The following is a 15837-nucleotide window of genomic DNA, read 5'->3' as shown; positions in this document are numbered from 1 at the left end:
CTTCAGATTAAAATCTAAAGTAAAAGGTCCACATATTCAATAATAAGTAAAGATTCTGTGAAAGCTTCATTAAATTCCATTCTCTGTAACAGAAGGAAGGAAAGAAGGATGGATAGACATCACAATCACTATATATTCCTCCACTTTGATACTGTTTTAAATTTTGAATATTAAAATCATATCTAACTTTTTTCAATAATTAAAACACGTCAATAATTTCCCAATTTACAGTACATTAATAAGAGTAATAAGTAAGGTTCTATATACATCATTTATTATACAACAGATCAGTGAACAGTAATGCAGTATAAATTATCAGCTGTCGTAACAAATACGTATTTGTTTGTAACTTGAATGCCAATGATATTGTCAACTGCATCTAATGACACTAACTGTTGCTTTGCAACAGCACCAACTTCCTGTCCTGTTTTTCTATTGCGTATGGGAGATAAAACAGCTGTTGGCTGTCTATATATGTACATGTGTCTTACGCAATCACAAATAACAGCATAGGAGCAGTCAGGTGCACACAGAGAAAACCTTCTTTGTTGTTTTGATGCTTGAACATAACCAAATGCATTAAATGTGGCAGTATGCGTCCATGGCTGTTGGTTTTCCTTGGCTGTATTCTGAGGTTGTATCATCAATCCATCAACATCATGTCTCAGACACAACGCTGGGGGTAAATCAATGTCTAATCTGGATTGGAACAACCACTGATGACTTCCTAGGTTTGTCTACAAATTAAATGTATTAATATATTAATATATAAGATATACATTCATAGCCTAATCCATCGCTTATTACAATTAATATTTACAAGCATAATGTATCAATATAAACTGTCCTTTTTAAAAGCAGGGTTTATATAATAAATGCCCATAAATAAAATGCTCTAGAGAGTGTAGCTATATTCATGGTTGGAATCATATGAAAATCCATTATCAGTTAATCAGAATAATTGGAGTCGTCTGTCAGATGCAATTATTGATTTAGATCAGACTTACTGAAGGAAGATTTAGGTTTTTAATAAATGTGTACTAAATGTGAAAACCTTTGTTGGTGTATGACTTTTAACACAGTTTACAGGTGACTTTTGGACAAATATTTGCAGGTCCATCTAGTACTTTAATAAACTCAAAATATTTCCACATGACACTTTTTTATAGCCTGGGTGGTCAAGCAACTTTCTCTGCTATGTGAACCTAGTCTAATCTGTCACTTAAGCACTGTTTGGGGGTTTTGGAATTGGTCATTTTGGCTAACTCACAAAGGTTTGAATGACCTGAAGTTTAAATACAAACAAATGACAGAAAAATCAGAGTTTTGATCAGGATTTGTGATAATTGATTCTGAAAAAAAATATTGATCATTGCCAGAAATTGAAAAATCAATCAATTTTTTATCATAATTGATCATCGGAATATCACTAGGCTATATACAACTATTTTGGTCGAAATCCTGAAGAGTTGGGACAGATATTGATTCAAAATCAGCATATCTCTCAACTGTGGATTTTGATAAAATATTGATGTTTCTGACAATGAAAAAATGTGTATATATTTAAAAAAAAAAAACAAAAAAACTAGAAAATCTGTGAGCAATGCTCACTACATCTATACCCCCACTCCCCAAAAAATAATCATATACACAGAAGTCTTAATTATACGCTAGGTGGGGAACCAAAAAAAAAAAATGGGGGGATTTAAAGCGCCGATGAAATTCTGATATTTTTTACCCTAGTTGGGTCATTGTCTCTTTGACATTTCATCAAAATCCATTCTTGATTTATTGAAAAGTGCTATGTACATGTAACCTTTGGAGTGTTTACGGTTTATTGACTGTCCTCAATGGTTTCATGGTTTCTTGCTAAAAACAGGAATTTTAAATAAATTAAATAATATGTAATATAAAGTTGTAATCTGTCCATAGAAATATCTTAAAAGCTCATTTAATCACTATATCACCAAACATCTACCAGTAACCATTCCTTCAAATGGGTGCTGAGAAATCTGTGACAGAAAATTTCCCAATACCACAAATTCAAAAATTCACTCAGAAAACAAGAACTAGAAAGCTGAAAAAAGGAGATACAGCACAAGTCATCATGCTTAAGACATATATAAAAAAAATGTAATAATTCCCTCCAATGGGTGCTGCAATATGAAATCTGCAAAGGAAATTTCCCAATACAGCACATGAAAAAATTCTGAGTCACTCGGAAAACGAAGCTGATGACAGAAATATTTGTTACAAACAGAATGACAGACGGATGGACACTCCGATCACTATACAGCCCGTATTTCAATAATAAAATGCTGTGCATGGTGTAGCGTGACACAACCACAGAGGTTAAACCCTGCCAAGTAGGGACAAATATGGACACATCATTCTTTTTTCATATGGAACCTTGTGGTACAATTTTATAGAGAACCAAGGGTATACACTTTTATATTACATCACTGTCAAGAAAACAATTCTGTTCAAATATTTTAATTATGCATCACATAAAAAAAAATACCAAGATGTATGGTAAACAGGAAATAGATAAACAAGGAACCTGGAAAGGGGAGACACTGTACAAGTCATCATGCATAAATAATATACCAATCATTTAATCATTCATTCCACTAGAAGATGAGAAATCTGTTACAGAGATTTATAATTGATGAACAGACAAATATAGACCCCAATATAATGAGCAGGGGTATAAAATCATTCTATAACCAAAATTTACAATCTACAGATATATATGCAATAATGTTTCTAGATTCTATCTACCAAATTTATTGTCTCCATTTTGCACTATTAAATTGACCTGCCTTTTACCTTATGTGTAATTTTATGTGAATTTCCATCTACCCTGAGTAAAACAAAACCATCATTAGGATAGGCATCACACTCCTCTAACTGTTGGGCATTATAGGGCTGATCGTCTGTTTTCATTGGATCTGGATTCTATAAAATAGATAAATATCTTTTAAAAAAATGACAACTAAAGAATAAAAACCAGTGCATTAGGTAACATGCAATACCAACTAGAATTAAAAACAGCAAATTTCACATAAGAATACACCACACTATGTACACTCTTGTTTTATTTTAAAAGCTATTTTTTTAAAAATAATAAGATTTAAGATAGAATATACACAACATTTTAATTATGATCAATGTTCTCTTGGAATCCTAATATCTATACCTTCTACACCTGAGTAACTGGTCATGTCCATGATGAGCTTATAAAATCCATGAAACTTTGAAGTAAAAAAATATAAAAAATACCAAGAGTGAATTGGCAGTACCTAAAAGAAATTTACAAGGACTCATCAAATAGTTTAGGAGGGGGCTGTGGTTATAAAATAAGTACTCCTACCTCCTCTCTGTAAAGTGCAAAGTCTATCTTAATTTGTTTTTACCAAAAATAAAATAAAATGCTTCACAGGGCCCAGCTTGATATGGTCACAGAGGTTAAACCCTGTAAAGTTGGCACAAGTTTGGACACACCATTCAAGCTTGAAACAGCTGAAATTTGATTTCGATAAAATATTTGATAGAGGATTAGACTTTGTCAAGAATCAATGTGATCCCTTTTTGGCCACTTAATTCATGAATGGTTCCAGCCACAACCCAAAAATAAATTCTATTCTTCCGTCTGTTGTATGGGACCTTGTGAAACAATTTCAAAGAAATCCATTTGCTTGTCAAATTATTGTCCAGATAAAATAAAAATGATCCCCTTTGAAAATTTCTTGGCCAGTCCTTTACTTAATTATAATCACAAAGAAAATACTACTCTTCTTGTATATATAAACCTCAATTACAGACTCTAACCACTATAATATACTATTTCCTGATAATAAACCTACCAGTTCAGAAGAAGTAAGGCCAGCCAATCTCTGATGTATCTCCTCCACAACAACAGGGTCAAGGGTCATTTCACCTCGGGCATCACCAATAACAACACCCTGCCAAGTTTCATTTGACTGCTTACTTAATGTTAGCTCTATCCTAAAATATGAAACCAAAATATTATTCAAAGTAAAGTGGTATTTACTTCTGCAAGTTTGACAATTAAAACTACACATGTAATTGTTTAATACTGAATAGAATGCTTTACAGGGTGCAGCTTGATATGACCACAAACGTCAAATCCAGAACAGGTACGAAAAGTATGGACAAAACATGCAAACTTGATTTAGCCCTTAATTTGAACTGTGAATAAATGTTTGAAAAGATTTAGACCAGAATAAAAGTAGTCATTAAACTTTAAAATTTGCAGTTAAACTATTAAGAAATTTATACAAAGTTGAAGAAAATTTACTTATGCTATTGTTTAGAAACAAGTAAAACTCATTAGGTTTTTTCCCCCATTTCAGCTCCTAATTCCTGAACGGTGTAGATCACAGCACCAAAATAAATCGTAGTCTGACCTTTGAAAAACAGAACATTGTGTCACAATATTATGGAGATCCATACAGATGTACTTAAGTTATGTACTTAAATTTTGGAAATGCTTGTTTTCACCCTCTAATTCAAAAACAGTTGGACCTACTATCTCAAAAATTTATACAAACCTTCCCTTCATAGTGGTTTAAATACTTGTAAAATTTGATCAATACCCATCAACCATTATTCCAGTTACTGCAAGCAAATTAAGTGTACAACAGGTTTTCAGGCAGGATTTTGAAACAATTAGTCACTTTTGCCTGACCCCTTTTGCATGTGCCAAAATTTGACCATTATGATAACAGTACTACGCATCTATACATTTTGAACCAACTGTGTATGATTTTAGTGACCATATTTACTTTTGCTGAAAACAAAATTTGATTTTGATATACATGTACAAATTTTCAGTATTGATTTTAAAGCTGCATTCTCTCCATTCAAGGGATTAAAAGCCAATCCAAGTTTCTAGTAAACTACATGAAACATGTAGCATTCTATCCCAGTGTTCTCTACTGTTTTCATGTAATTGATAAAATTGCAACGTTGAAAACAGCAACCTGTGAGGGTCCTTGACTGAAAATAAAAGTATTAACTATTTCTGTTACAATTTTATTCTATCACTGACTCCCTGTTCAACATCAGGATATTAGGACTCATTTGGATTGAGCGAGTCATCTTATAATATTATTCTCCATCATGTCTAATTTATTACCATGCATGCTATTTTTAGACTAGCTTAATCACTGCAACAACACAGATGATGGCAGCTTTATACTATTATTACAACTATAAATTTATTAGGTTGTTTACAAAGCCCAAAAAATATGAAAGTTACAACCTAAAGGCAAGTTTTGGATCCATGGAATGATTCAAACTATTCGGTAGGAAATGACATACATTGATCAAAAGTGATTATTTTAATTTCAATGTATGTGCAGAGCAAGGGTTCTAGGAAGTCCTGCATATATTCCCATTGGTCGAGACATAGTGGTGCATCATCAACACAGTCTTTAAGTACAAAATGCTCCATCCCTCATAGAACTAAAACCCTATTAAATTTGGAGAGTTACACTATTATTTATTCTCTTACAAAAGGTGTTGCAGTGTGAATGGGTAATAATGTTTATCAGAAAAATTATTCATAAATTATGTATCATAAGCAAGCCCTTACATTTGTCCTTCCATGATCCATGTACTGGCTTCAGTATCTACAAATCCATGCAGCATACCCTCCAATAAAACCTTCTCATTTTTTATACCAAAGTTCATGTTTTTATGTGTCAATGTCATATATATATCAGATTTCTTGGTGCCTTTCGGAACTGTAAACTGGACATTGATCTCTTCATCATTCTGGTTCCATGTATAATCTGGTCCGGTTTCTGAAGCAATACAGATCTATTGTTATTATTTCATTCATCTCTCAACAGAAAAGGTATACACATTTCCATAAGACAACAAAATTATCTATAGTAGCATCCTTTTTAGAATCAATTAAAACAAAATACTAAGAAATAATGTGACCAAGGTCACAAAAAGAATACCCCCACCTTCAAATGGACTAAAATATATAACCTCTAATTTGGATTATCACCCATTGGAGTCTGCCAAAAGTATGTGTATTCAGTCATGCACATTAACATATGATACCCAAACTTCATATAAAATTTCATCAAAATCCCTCAAAAGCTTACAAGGTTTTAAAATGTTAAACCCTTGGGATTATCTCCCTTTGGAGTTTGCCAACAGTATTTATATTCCGTTATGAACATCTACATATGATACCCAAGCCCCCTATAAAATTTCATCAAAATCCCTTGAGTGATTAAGAAGGAGTTGCACTTATGAGGCTTACTATGTAAAACCTTAATTTGGATATCTTCTTTTGGAGTCTGGCGACAGTATTTATATTCCTTCATACACATCTACATATGGTACTCAACCTTTCTATAAATTTCCATTAATTCCCTTGAGAGGCTAAGAAGGAGTTAAACTTACAAGGTAACATGTTAAGGTCTCACTAACCACTTCTAACGTTTCCATTACTTTACATGTTAAAAAAGTAATTTTCAAAGTCTCACTGTGAATTCCCAGGACAAATGACATCTTAAAGCTGCATACCGTTGCGAAGCTTGGAAAATAAGGCTTCCAAAATCATTATGCTAATGGTACAATCATAGTAGAACTTCTTCACAAAATTTACTTGAATAAATAATACTGAAAATCCACATTTTTACCTGTCTGCTAACTGACAGCATGGAGGCAAATTACTCACACACATGTAAACAATATTCATACACTTTTGTAGTTAATTACATATATGATTTTAAAGTACACATTCTCAGCTTTATTTTGACTACTTTTAATCATAATACACACAAATAATGCACTTACAATGCATATGTCTAGGTTCAGTGTGTTTTTGGTACTACATAGGGGGGGTGGCCATTTGACCCGGAAGTGGTTAGTGAGACCTAAACCTTTAATTTGGATTATCTTCCTTTGAAATCTGCCACATCTACATATGATGCCAAACCTTCCTTCAGAGTTTCATCAAAATCACATGAGCGATTTAGAAGGAGTTGCACTTACACATTTTAACATGTAAACCTTCAATTTCGATAATCTCCCATTGGAGTCAGCTGACAGAAATTATACTCCTTCATGCGTATCTAAATGTGATACCCAGCCTTCTTTTTAAATAAATCACACAATCCATTGAGTGATTTAGTTGGGCTTACATATAAAACCCAATCTTCCTATAAAATTTCATCAAATTCCCTTGAGCAATTTAGAAGGAATTGCACTTACAAGGTTTTAACATGTCAAACCTTAAATTTGGGTTATCTGCCTTTGGAGTCAGCTGACAGATTTTCTATTCCTTCATACACATCTTCATATGAAACTAAACCTTTCCATAAATTCCATTATAATGCCTTGAATGATGGAAGAGTTGAACGGAATGTCGACAAACGGACAGACTGAAGAACAGACAGAGTGATTCCTGTTTCCCCCAAACAAATCTAGTGAATGAACCTTTACAAAGAAGCTTTTAATATACTTTTATACAGTAAAAGCTGTCTAAACCAAACCCTTTTATACAGTGAAAGCTGTCTAAACCAAACCTTTTTTTTAGAATTTGTTCATTCTAGATAAGTGTTCTGTATTACATTTACCCTTAAGCTGCTAAGCCATTTTCTATTGTTTATTGTGTAATGCTGAATAAAAAATTGGGAAAAAAAATGACAAATTGTGCTTACTATATTAATGAGCACATCTTTGTTGTTATTAATCCTAGATCAATAAAAGTTACATGTAAAAGTATTGTTGAATTCTGGAGTGTCATATTTTCACATTAGTTTGTTTCCATCAGCAATTTTCACCTGTCCAGGTGCAAAAAATTTTGAGATAATGTAAGTTGTGATGATTTAGTATTTGAAACAATTCCATAAACATAATACTTAAATTTATTATTTAAGAGTAATTATGGGAACCGAGATTCTAGCAGAAATAAAAAAAAAGGTAATCCAGGGACAAAAACCAGACATGGAAAAAAGACACACACAACAAAGAACATATAATAACTATTAAAAATAATACATACAAAGTAACAAAAGTAAAAGAGCAACTCAGACTACACTTAAAAACTAGAAGCATGGACCAGGTGCAAAGAAGTCAAGTCCAGGGTAGAAGAAAGATGAAAGGTAAATTATGACACCTGGATCAAATCAGTTTTCATGGTGCAGATGGATACACCATAATGATCCAAGAGTTCATGATGACGACCATAAAACTTCTGTTGTGATGACTTCAATCTTGTAGCAACATAACCCTGTTCCAGAAGCCTAATTGTAAGTAGTCTAGTGTGATACAAAAAGTAGGTAAAACGTCATTGTCATTTCACACCCATCCATTGCGGAGATCGTCAGGGAAATCTGTATCAGAATTTGGATTAAAATCACTTAGGAGCTAATTTCAAAGTATATTTACATTTATCTCTTCTGGTCCAAAATGTTTGAACTTGGCAAGATCGCCATCACTATCGTTGAAAAAATTGGTGATTTCATCATTGTCACTCTAACTGATGTCTGCCATTTTGAACATATTTCCTCAAATTTATTTACTTCCGATTTTATCATTGTAATAAATATGCCAGATTTAGACCAATCAAAACATCTATTATTACCTCTTCTGGAATTCCAACGTTGTCTAGGAACAATCATGAACAAATTATAATCGAAAACTACAATAGTTGCATGTAGCAAACATTAATAAAAATATTGGAACGACAATAGTTGTGCATAGCAGCTAAAGGGTTAAGACTGCTATAAGACTTCAAAAAGTGTCTGCTTCAGATAAGATTTCAGTTTACTCAGTGTTTTGTTTAAATACATTTTACTTTAAATGTCTTTCAACAATAATGCTTGTGTATCTGGGTTTATCATCGGAAAATTCTATTTATAAACATTACCAATTGGATTGTTTGTTGCATTGTTGCTTGTACTTTCAGGTTCAGAGATAGGTTTAGTTGAATCATACACAAATTCAACATCAGACTCTGCAGCAACTACAATAAAGTCTCCTGATTGGTTAAAAGCTGCATAATCAAATGGTTTCCTTCCATACAGTCGCCTTTTTCTGTTTAATGACCATGTCTTGTTATCCTCTGGAAAAAAAACAATGTACTGATACAGAATTGACTACAACATACTGGTAGTAAAAATTTCCAAACTTATTGTACACCTTAGAAGATATATAAAATCATTTGTTTAATAATGGTGAAAATGAACTTTTGCAGTTAAGTAGTATAGAGTGTCAGATGAACATGTTAAAACTTTATAAAAATTCCCTAAAAATACTTGCAGGAGGGTACCAGTAAATAAACTAGAGGCTACCAGAAGCATAAATCGCTAACAAGCAATTCATTTTTCCCCTTTCAAAGGCAATAACTCTAGTAAGGAGTTGTCCTATAATTTCGACTCAAGACCTGAGGTGACATATTTCATCCTGGTGAGGTTGTTGTTTTTTTGACATATTTACCATTTCCATTCTCATTTTAATATCTATTATAGTTTTCAGGATATTTGCTAAAAAACTGCCAAAAAAATCAAGCACAGGGGCTTGTTCCCACTATCAAATATGCAGCCTGACTAGCATAAAAACACTAAAAGGATGATCCAAGATTCAGGGGTACTACGCTTCAATTTTTTTTCGAATAAAATCAAAAATTTTACTTTATACAGCTCTGCAATCACTTAACAAAAGATAATTCTTATAAATAAATACAGGCATCACCATCAAATACTTCTAATTGAATCTAAACAAGGATTTGTACAATAAAACTCCATATTTCTACAATCACTTGGACCAAAAGTCAAATATGACCTTGACATCAATACACAAACCGAAAATTATCCAGTGGACTGCAATGACACCAGAAAGCACAGGAAAATTAGTTTTCCTATTGTTATCGCAAACGACATGATAAGTCCAGGGGAAACCCTTAGTTCAGGTGAGCCAATAAAAACTAACCAGAGACAATAGAAACCCATTCAAGTACTGTCAAAAAGGATGTTTTATATTTGTCTTTCTGTTCTTCATTAGTCTCAATAACATGAGAACACAGACATTCAATCATGTGGGTCTCTCCTTCTCTGTGATGTACAGCGTAAGTCAAAGCAAATGGTTTACTCTCATCAAGTACATCATGGGAATATGCAACCTATAAAATGAAATTCATGCATTATCTAGACACCTGCCATTAAGTACATTATGGGAATACACAACCTATAAAATCATATAATGTAGTGTTAATTCGCGTACACAAAATCTTGTATTTTACAAAATTATTTTTTACCTTCAAAAGACTTGTTGAGTGTTCTAGTTACAATCATAATTTGGATGGTATTACTAATTATTTAAAGCTCACATTTTAATGCTTTTAAAGATAATAATTATTGTCAATATTTGATGCTTCCAAACCCTTCCACTTAAATATATGTTGACATGTTTAGTATGTACATATTATACCAGAGGTCACTTAAATGCATGTATTTTTATGACATCAACACCACTTGATCAAGAACAAAAGCATAGGTGAAACAAAAATCCAATATTCCACAGCTATTATAGCCCATGCTTCATTGACAACATACAGCATTTAACTTATAAACAGGTTCTGATCTATTAAAATGACTGTTTAATTTTTTATCAAAGTTTGATTACTAGTTATTGCAGGAACTTGAACTTACTGCCCATTGAGTAGATTTGTTGAGTCTATTTCCTGTGTTAATCAGATGAAGTTTTCCAGCTCCATCAGTCACTACAGCCATCTCCAAGGAAATAAACTGTAAGCAGAGGTTGACCCTTTCTGGAACTAGCTTCTGATTAGATGAATCAGGTATTTGGAGAAGAGGCTCACCCTGGTTCAGCTGCATGTCCTAAAAAGATACTTTAGTTTTTTAATATATTTGGTGAAGCAAAATATTTGTAGTAACTGGTAAGAATAGTCTTTAAATAGACATACCACATCAATCTGTTAACTCTACATACTTAATTGTAGATCTTTCATTGACCACTCCCTCTATTAACTACCTTAAATTATAAATCTTTCATGGAGCACTTTATTTATCAATCATAGTCAATGCAACTTTGATATTTTGAAAATGTAATCTAAATATTATCTGGTAGATTTTTTTTCTGAAAATTATGAAACTTAGAACAGCCATGATTTAAACTTACTGCAATAAAAGACTTGTAGATGTACCATGTTCTGTCTATGTAATAAACGCTCTGCTGATCCCAAGGATCTAATACAAGATGGTTATGTTGTCCTAGGATTTTGGCATGGTGGTAGGAGTACTGATTGTTTGACAGATTAACTATCTCTAATCCTGTTCCAAAAAATGCTTTAAAGTTAGGTGCTGTTAACAGTTTAATTTTCACAAATTCTGGCAAGTGAACATATTTGTGGTTTCAAATTATTAGTGCTTCATAGTGTTGAAAATCAATTTCACAGGTTCTATTTTTTGCCCTTATCTGTCCTCCATGGAATTGTGAAAATTAGCACACCACAAATTAATAGGTTTATACTATACAAATAAGGAATTAAGCCAAATAGATCCATAGTACTGTGGCTTTATATGATCTGGACTTCTGTGATTTATACATATATTGTTGAGAATTATCTATGTCAAGAAGTTACACATAAAAATACCTGTACTTTGCAGAAAGTGATATCAAGAGTACATGTAACACCAAAGCCCAGGCCTACACATAATTGTCACAAAAAAAAAAAAAAAAAAAAAAAAAAAAGAAAATGTCGTCTCTCCTATCCCTATACTTTCTGGTAAGGGTCACTTTGGTATACCAGTATTATTTCCATTGATCATAACATCTACTTTTAAAGAAGTACAGAGCCCTAACAATAATCAAGTTCAATAATTGCTCAGACTCCTTACTGCTTGGAGACTACACTTCCTCTTATCATTAGTTACACCCCTGTTCGAGGGTAAATTTAGAGTTTCTAGTTTTATCAAGGGAGTGTATAATATGATGCACTTCAAAGCTCTTTTAAACACAGCTGCGGTAAAACTATGATAAACACATGACAAGCTACATAGACATATGACACTCTTATTTGTGACACCATAGATAAGTTTTACCCAATTTTACCAACATCACAACAGAATTTTGCTAAACACAGTTGCCATTACAACACATTACTCACTTACATACTTATCCTATTCGTTCTGGGTGGTACATAAGGTATCAACAAACAAAGCTATTCTATTTTTCTTTGCTTGATTTCTAATGCAATGCTCTTACTTTTGCATTTCTGGTGCAGGTCTTTGTTACTGATTTTATATGGCCAGAAGTTACAGTTAATAGTTTATTTATCTATTGCCTCTATCAATAACAATAACAAGCCAGCATTTAGACCCATATAAGAGGAGTGATTTGACATTACTGTTGTAAAGGTCCTCAGGCTGTACATGTCTGACTTTCAGATGGGCTGAAGTTGGGCAAATTCTTAGCCTTACTTTTATCTCTTTCCCCGTTCCTTAAAATACTTTCCAGGTAAGTACAATCATCTACTACCTCTCTCCATTTAAGATGACAGGTTCTGCTGGTACATGTACATTCACTGATTATCATAACATTGGTCTTCTTCATACTGGTTTATTCCTCGAATGCCAACATCCTTTGATCTACCGACAATTTACCGATAAAATTTTGTCAGCGTTCAAGGAATAGGTGTCACTGGTTATCACAACAAAGGTGCATGCTTATCAAAACATTAATACTAATTAAAAGATAGGTAAATTACAGGTGACTTATTTAAGTTCATATTTCAATAAATTATTCCAGTTTTTAAAATCTTTCTTTTTTGGCTGTTTATACTTAAGCATTTCTTCACAAAATCATACTTGTACATGTATAGCACAATAGACTTTTGAATTATTTTTGTAGTCCAATAACTTGAAGATATTTCAATCTATCTTTCTACTTCTTTATGTACTAGTACTAGAATAGTCACTAAGTATGAGGTCTTTGTTCAGTTTAATAAAACATTTTAACGTCTACACAATGTAGAAGATCCATTTTGTTGTACATGGTTTAATGAGTTTACTTTAATTACTATGATTTAATATCACATGAAGCATAATAAGAAGAAAATAAATATATTCATATGAATTAGTTAAAACGTTTGAATGATAAAGCATGAAATAAATCATTAAAGTTCAGAATTTGATATAATGTTAAATTTATATATATTTTATATATCAATAGTAATGTATATTATTTGTACATTTCTTCAAATAAAAGTAAAAAAAAAAAATGTGAAAATTTTATTATATTTTTACAAATTTTAAAAAATTCTAATTTATTATATTCTTACATACTTTTAAAAATCTGCTGTTTTCAATATAAAAAAGGTATAAAATGTACTATGTATCAACTTCACTAATTATTTATAAAAACAATTTTAATTGTTATAAAAGCACCTTTTGTTATAATATAAACATATATTGAATTTTTTTTGTTGGCATTTAAGGAATATGTAACATATAAAATGTTGGCATTTGAGGAAGACACCTTCATACTGATATTAAGCCCAGTTTGTTGGAATAAGATATTTAGTTTGTCTGTCTTCTCTGGTAAAGGGTTTGCTGAGACATCTGGTCTTCTAGGAGGCTGAACATGGTCCATTCAATACCTCTCTTCTAGTCATGTGTTGTTTATCTCTGGATCCAATAGTAACCATTAAGAAGAGAACAGGTGATGATATATATATCCTTGTCTAACTCCTGATTTGACACTGAAGGAATAAGATACTGTCTTTTCCAAAATGACACTGCATTCTAAGTTTGAGTAGAAAGCTCTTAAAAGGTTACACATCTTTACTGCTATTCTATATGATCTTACAATTGTCCACGATGTTTCCCTGTGCACACTGTCAAATGCTTTCTTAAAGTCTATAAAGTTGATGTATAGTGGCATTTTCCATTCAATACACTGTTCTATAATATTATGAATTGCAAAAATCTGGTCAATACATTTCCTTCCTCTCCTGAACCCAGCTGGTTCCTTTCCCAATTTCATGTCAACCATTTCATCAATTCTGATCAGAAGTATTCTACACAAAACCTTCCTGGGGACTGAATGCAAAATTATTCCTTTCCAGTTGTCACTGATTTAGAGATCTCCTTACAACAGGGCATAATCCAAGCAGCAAAATGGTGATTTAAGTCGTCAAGAATTTTTAAAAACAGTTTTAAGTCGCCTACTCATGTATTTCCAAATAATTAAATTGCTCTGAAATTTGACCAAAAATAGAGAACTCTAGTAGCATTTTCCAGGTAATAAACAACCAAAATGGCGGCAATGATTGTAGCAAGGAAAAAAATTAAATAGGAAGAAGTTCACTTAATTTTCATTAGTGCCAAGCAATCCAGGGAATGTTTCATTCCTTTTGTTGAATTAGATAATGGATTAAACCAGCAGAACCTATCTAAAGTATAACACATTCAACTTAAGAATCACACAAAACAATCACAAAAAGGTAAGGTACATTTTATGTTCCTTGATAAACTATTTTACTTTATGACAACAGTTGATTTATTTACATATTTAGTGACCCCTACAGATTTACAAATTGCTTTACAGGAAAATTGTTAATTGGCTGACCTGTTCAACATGGATTACAGTTACATGTATGTGTATGAGTGGCTTTGAAGTGACACTTTATTTTGACAAGTTCAGACAATAGATAATTAAGAAACGATTTTTAAACCGGAATCAAACAGAATATTTCAAAATTCTGCTGAAAAATTTCATGCCCACTACCCTTCCATTCCGAAAGTAACAAGCTCCACCTACTCTCTATTACGGTTCAATATGTGACGCCGAGTATAGGTCAGTGTAACAACTATTGAACTAACATACAAAATTTCAACTTGAAAGTCGATACAAGCAATTGAAGGGCGGTACTCTGCAGTACTGCTGAATCTCCAACTTTTTGTATGGCACATCGTTCTGACTCCAACCCGACATATTAATATCCAAATAAAAAAGAGGAGGGTTGCAGGGTCTGAGGAAATTCGGACTACTGTATCGTCTACTGTTGTACCTTAATTTCATAATTTATCAATTGATAAAAAAATACCATTGATTATTACAGTGCTGTAAACTGGGAGACTGTCCAATGATAATTTGTAACCGCTAAACGATGAATCCAGCAGGTCTCGATTTACTCGCAAATCATATTTTTCTGCCATCGTTATACTGATTCTACAATACCAAAGAGTGAACTGAAAATAGGACTTATTAGAGGAAAAGAGAATCCAGTTTAAGCTAAAACCATAATTACATTTCGATCACGTTTATTAACAAGTAAACTTTATCTGATGTAGGGACGAATATAGACAGATTAACAAGACAAACATGAACTCTTTGGGCTCTTAAACTGACTGATATTTCATGAAAAAATATAGCCAAGCATATTAACAGATAAGCACAGCACAGCATGCATACAGCACAAACATACATAGCAAAGACACATTTGTACTTTCATGCAGTAAAACTGGAGAGTATTGCACAAAACAGCACATGGATGTACTTAAGAATGCAAAATATAAAACATGTCTATAAAGTTTTAGAATATCAAGTCAATGAAATAAATATTAAAGTTTGAATGTGATTAGTACAAGTTTTCTGTATATAAGTGAACATAAAACCAAGGATTTATATATATTTAACTCCTTGATAAAACCAACAATAAATAAATAAATAAATAAATAAATAAAAATAAACAAACAAACTTTCTATTTACTTTTTTGGGTTCATATTCTTACTTTTTTAGGTACATATTCAACCTTCTTATCC

At 32.2% G+C, this 15837-nt stretch overlaps 3 protein-coding genes across 3 annotated transcripts in view; 2 read left to right on the top strand and 1 right to left on the bottom strand.

The window, feature by feature from the left end:
* LOC148615661 (uncharacterized) overlaps positions 1 to 15837 on the top strand; it is a 191876-nt gene that overhangs the window by 51640 nt on the left and 124399 nt on the right. The gene's annotated exons all lie outside the window — the stretch shown is intronic.
* Positions 253 to 15278, bottom strand: LOC148615665 (nudC domain-containing protein 1-like). Its single transcript, XM_088582135.1, has 9 exons — positions 15119 to 15278; positions 11191 to 11342; positions 10701 to 10889; positions 9982 to 10171; positions 8921 to 9115; positions 5621 to 5831; positions 3867 to 4008; positions 2830 to 2958; positions 253 to 737 (listed from the first exon to the last, which is right to left on the bottom strand). The coding sequence occupies exons 1-9, from the start codon at positions 15228 to 15230 to the stop codon at positions 288 to 290; spliced, it is 1770 nt and encodes a 589-aa protein (XP_088438261.1). The 5' UTR covers positions 15231 to 15278; the 3' UTR covers positions 253 to 287.
* LOC148615663 (kinesin-like protein KIF15-A) overlaps positions 14321 to 15837 on the top strand; it is a 56758-nt gene continuing 55241 nt past the window's right edge. Inside the window, exon 1 of the mRNA XM_088582129.1 lies at positions 14321 to 14515. The gene's annotated coding sequence lies outside the window, so the exon portion shown is untranslated. The remainder of the gene's footprint in view (positions 14516 to 15837) is intronic.

The sequence above is a fragment of the Perna viridis genome, chromosome 5 (assembly GCF_037379345.1).
Source record: "Perna viridis isolate PV_CMFRI_1.1 ecotype Kerala chromosome 5, ASM3737934v1, whole genome shotgun sequence".
NCBI lineage: Eukaryota > Metazoa > Mollusca > Bivalvia > Mytilida > Mytilidae > Perna > Perna viridis.
The sequence above is the reverse complement of the archived record's forward strand: the minus strand, read 5'-3'. Positions and strand labels throughout refer to the sequence as shown.

Bases quoted from the DNA above. Each gene is read 5' to 3' on its own strand.
- LOC148615665 (XM_088582135.1), bottom strand. From the start codon at position 15,230: ATGGCAGAAAAATATGATTTGCGAGTAAATCGAGACCTGCTGGATTCA. The intron at 10,172-10,700 runs GTAAGTTCAAGT...TTCATTTTATAG, and splicing joins ACAAATCTACTCAATGGGCA to GTTGCATATTCCCATGATGT. The intron at 9,116-9,981 runs GTTAGTTTTTAT...TTTTTTTTCCAG, and splicing joins ATGGGTTTCTATTGTCTCTG to AGGATAACAAGACATGGTCA.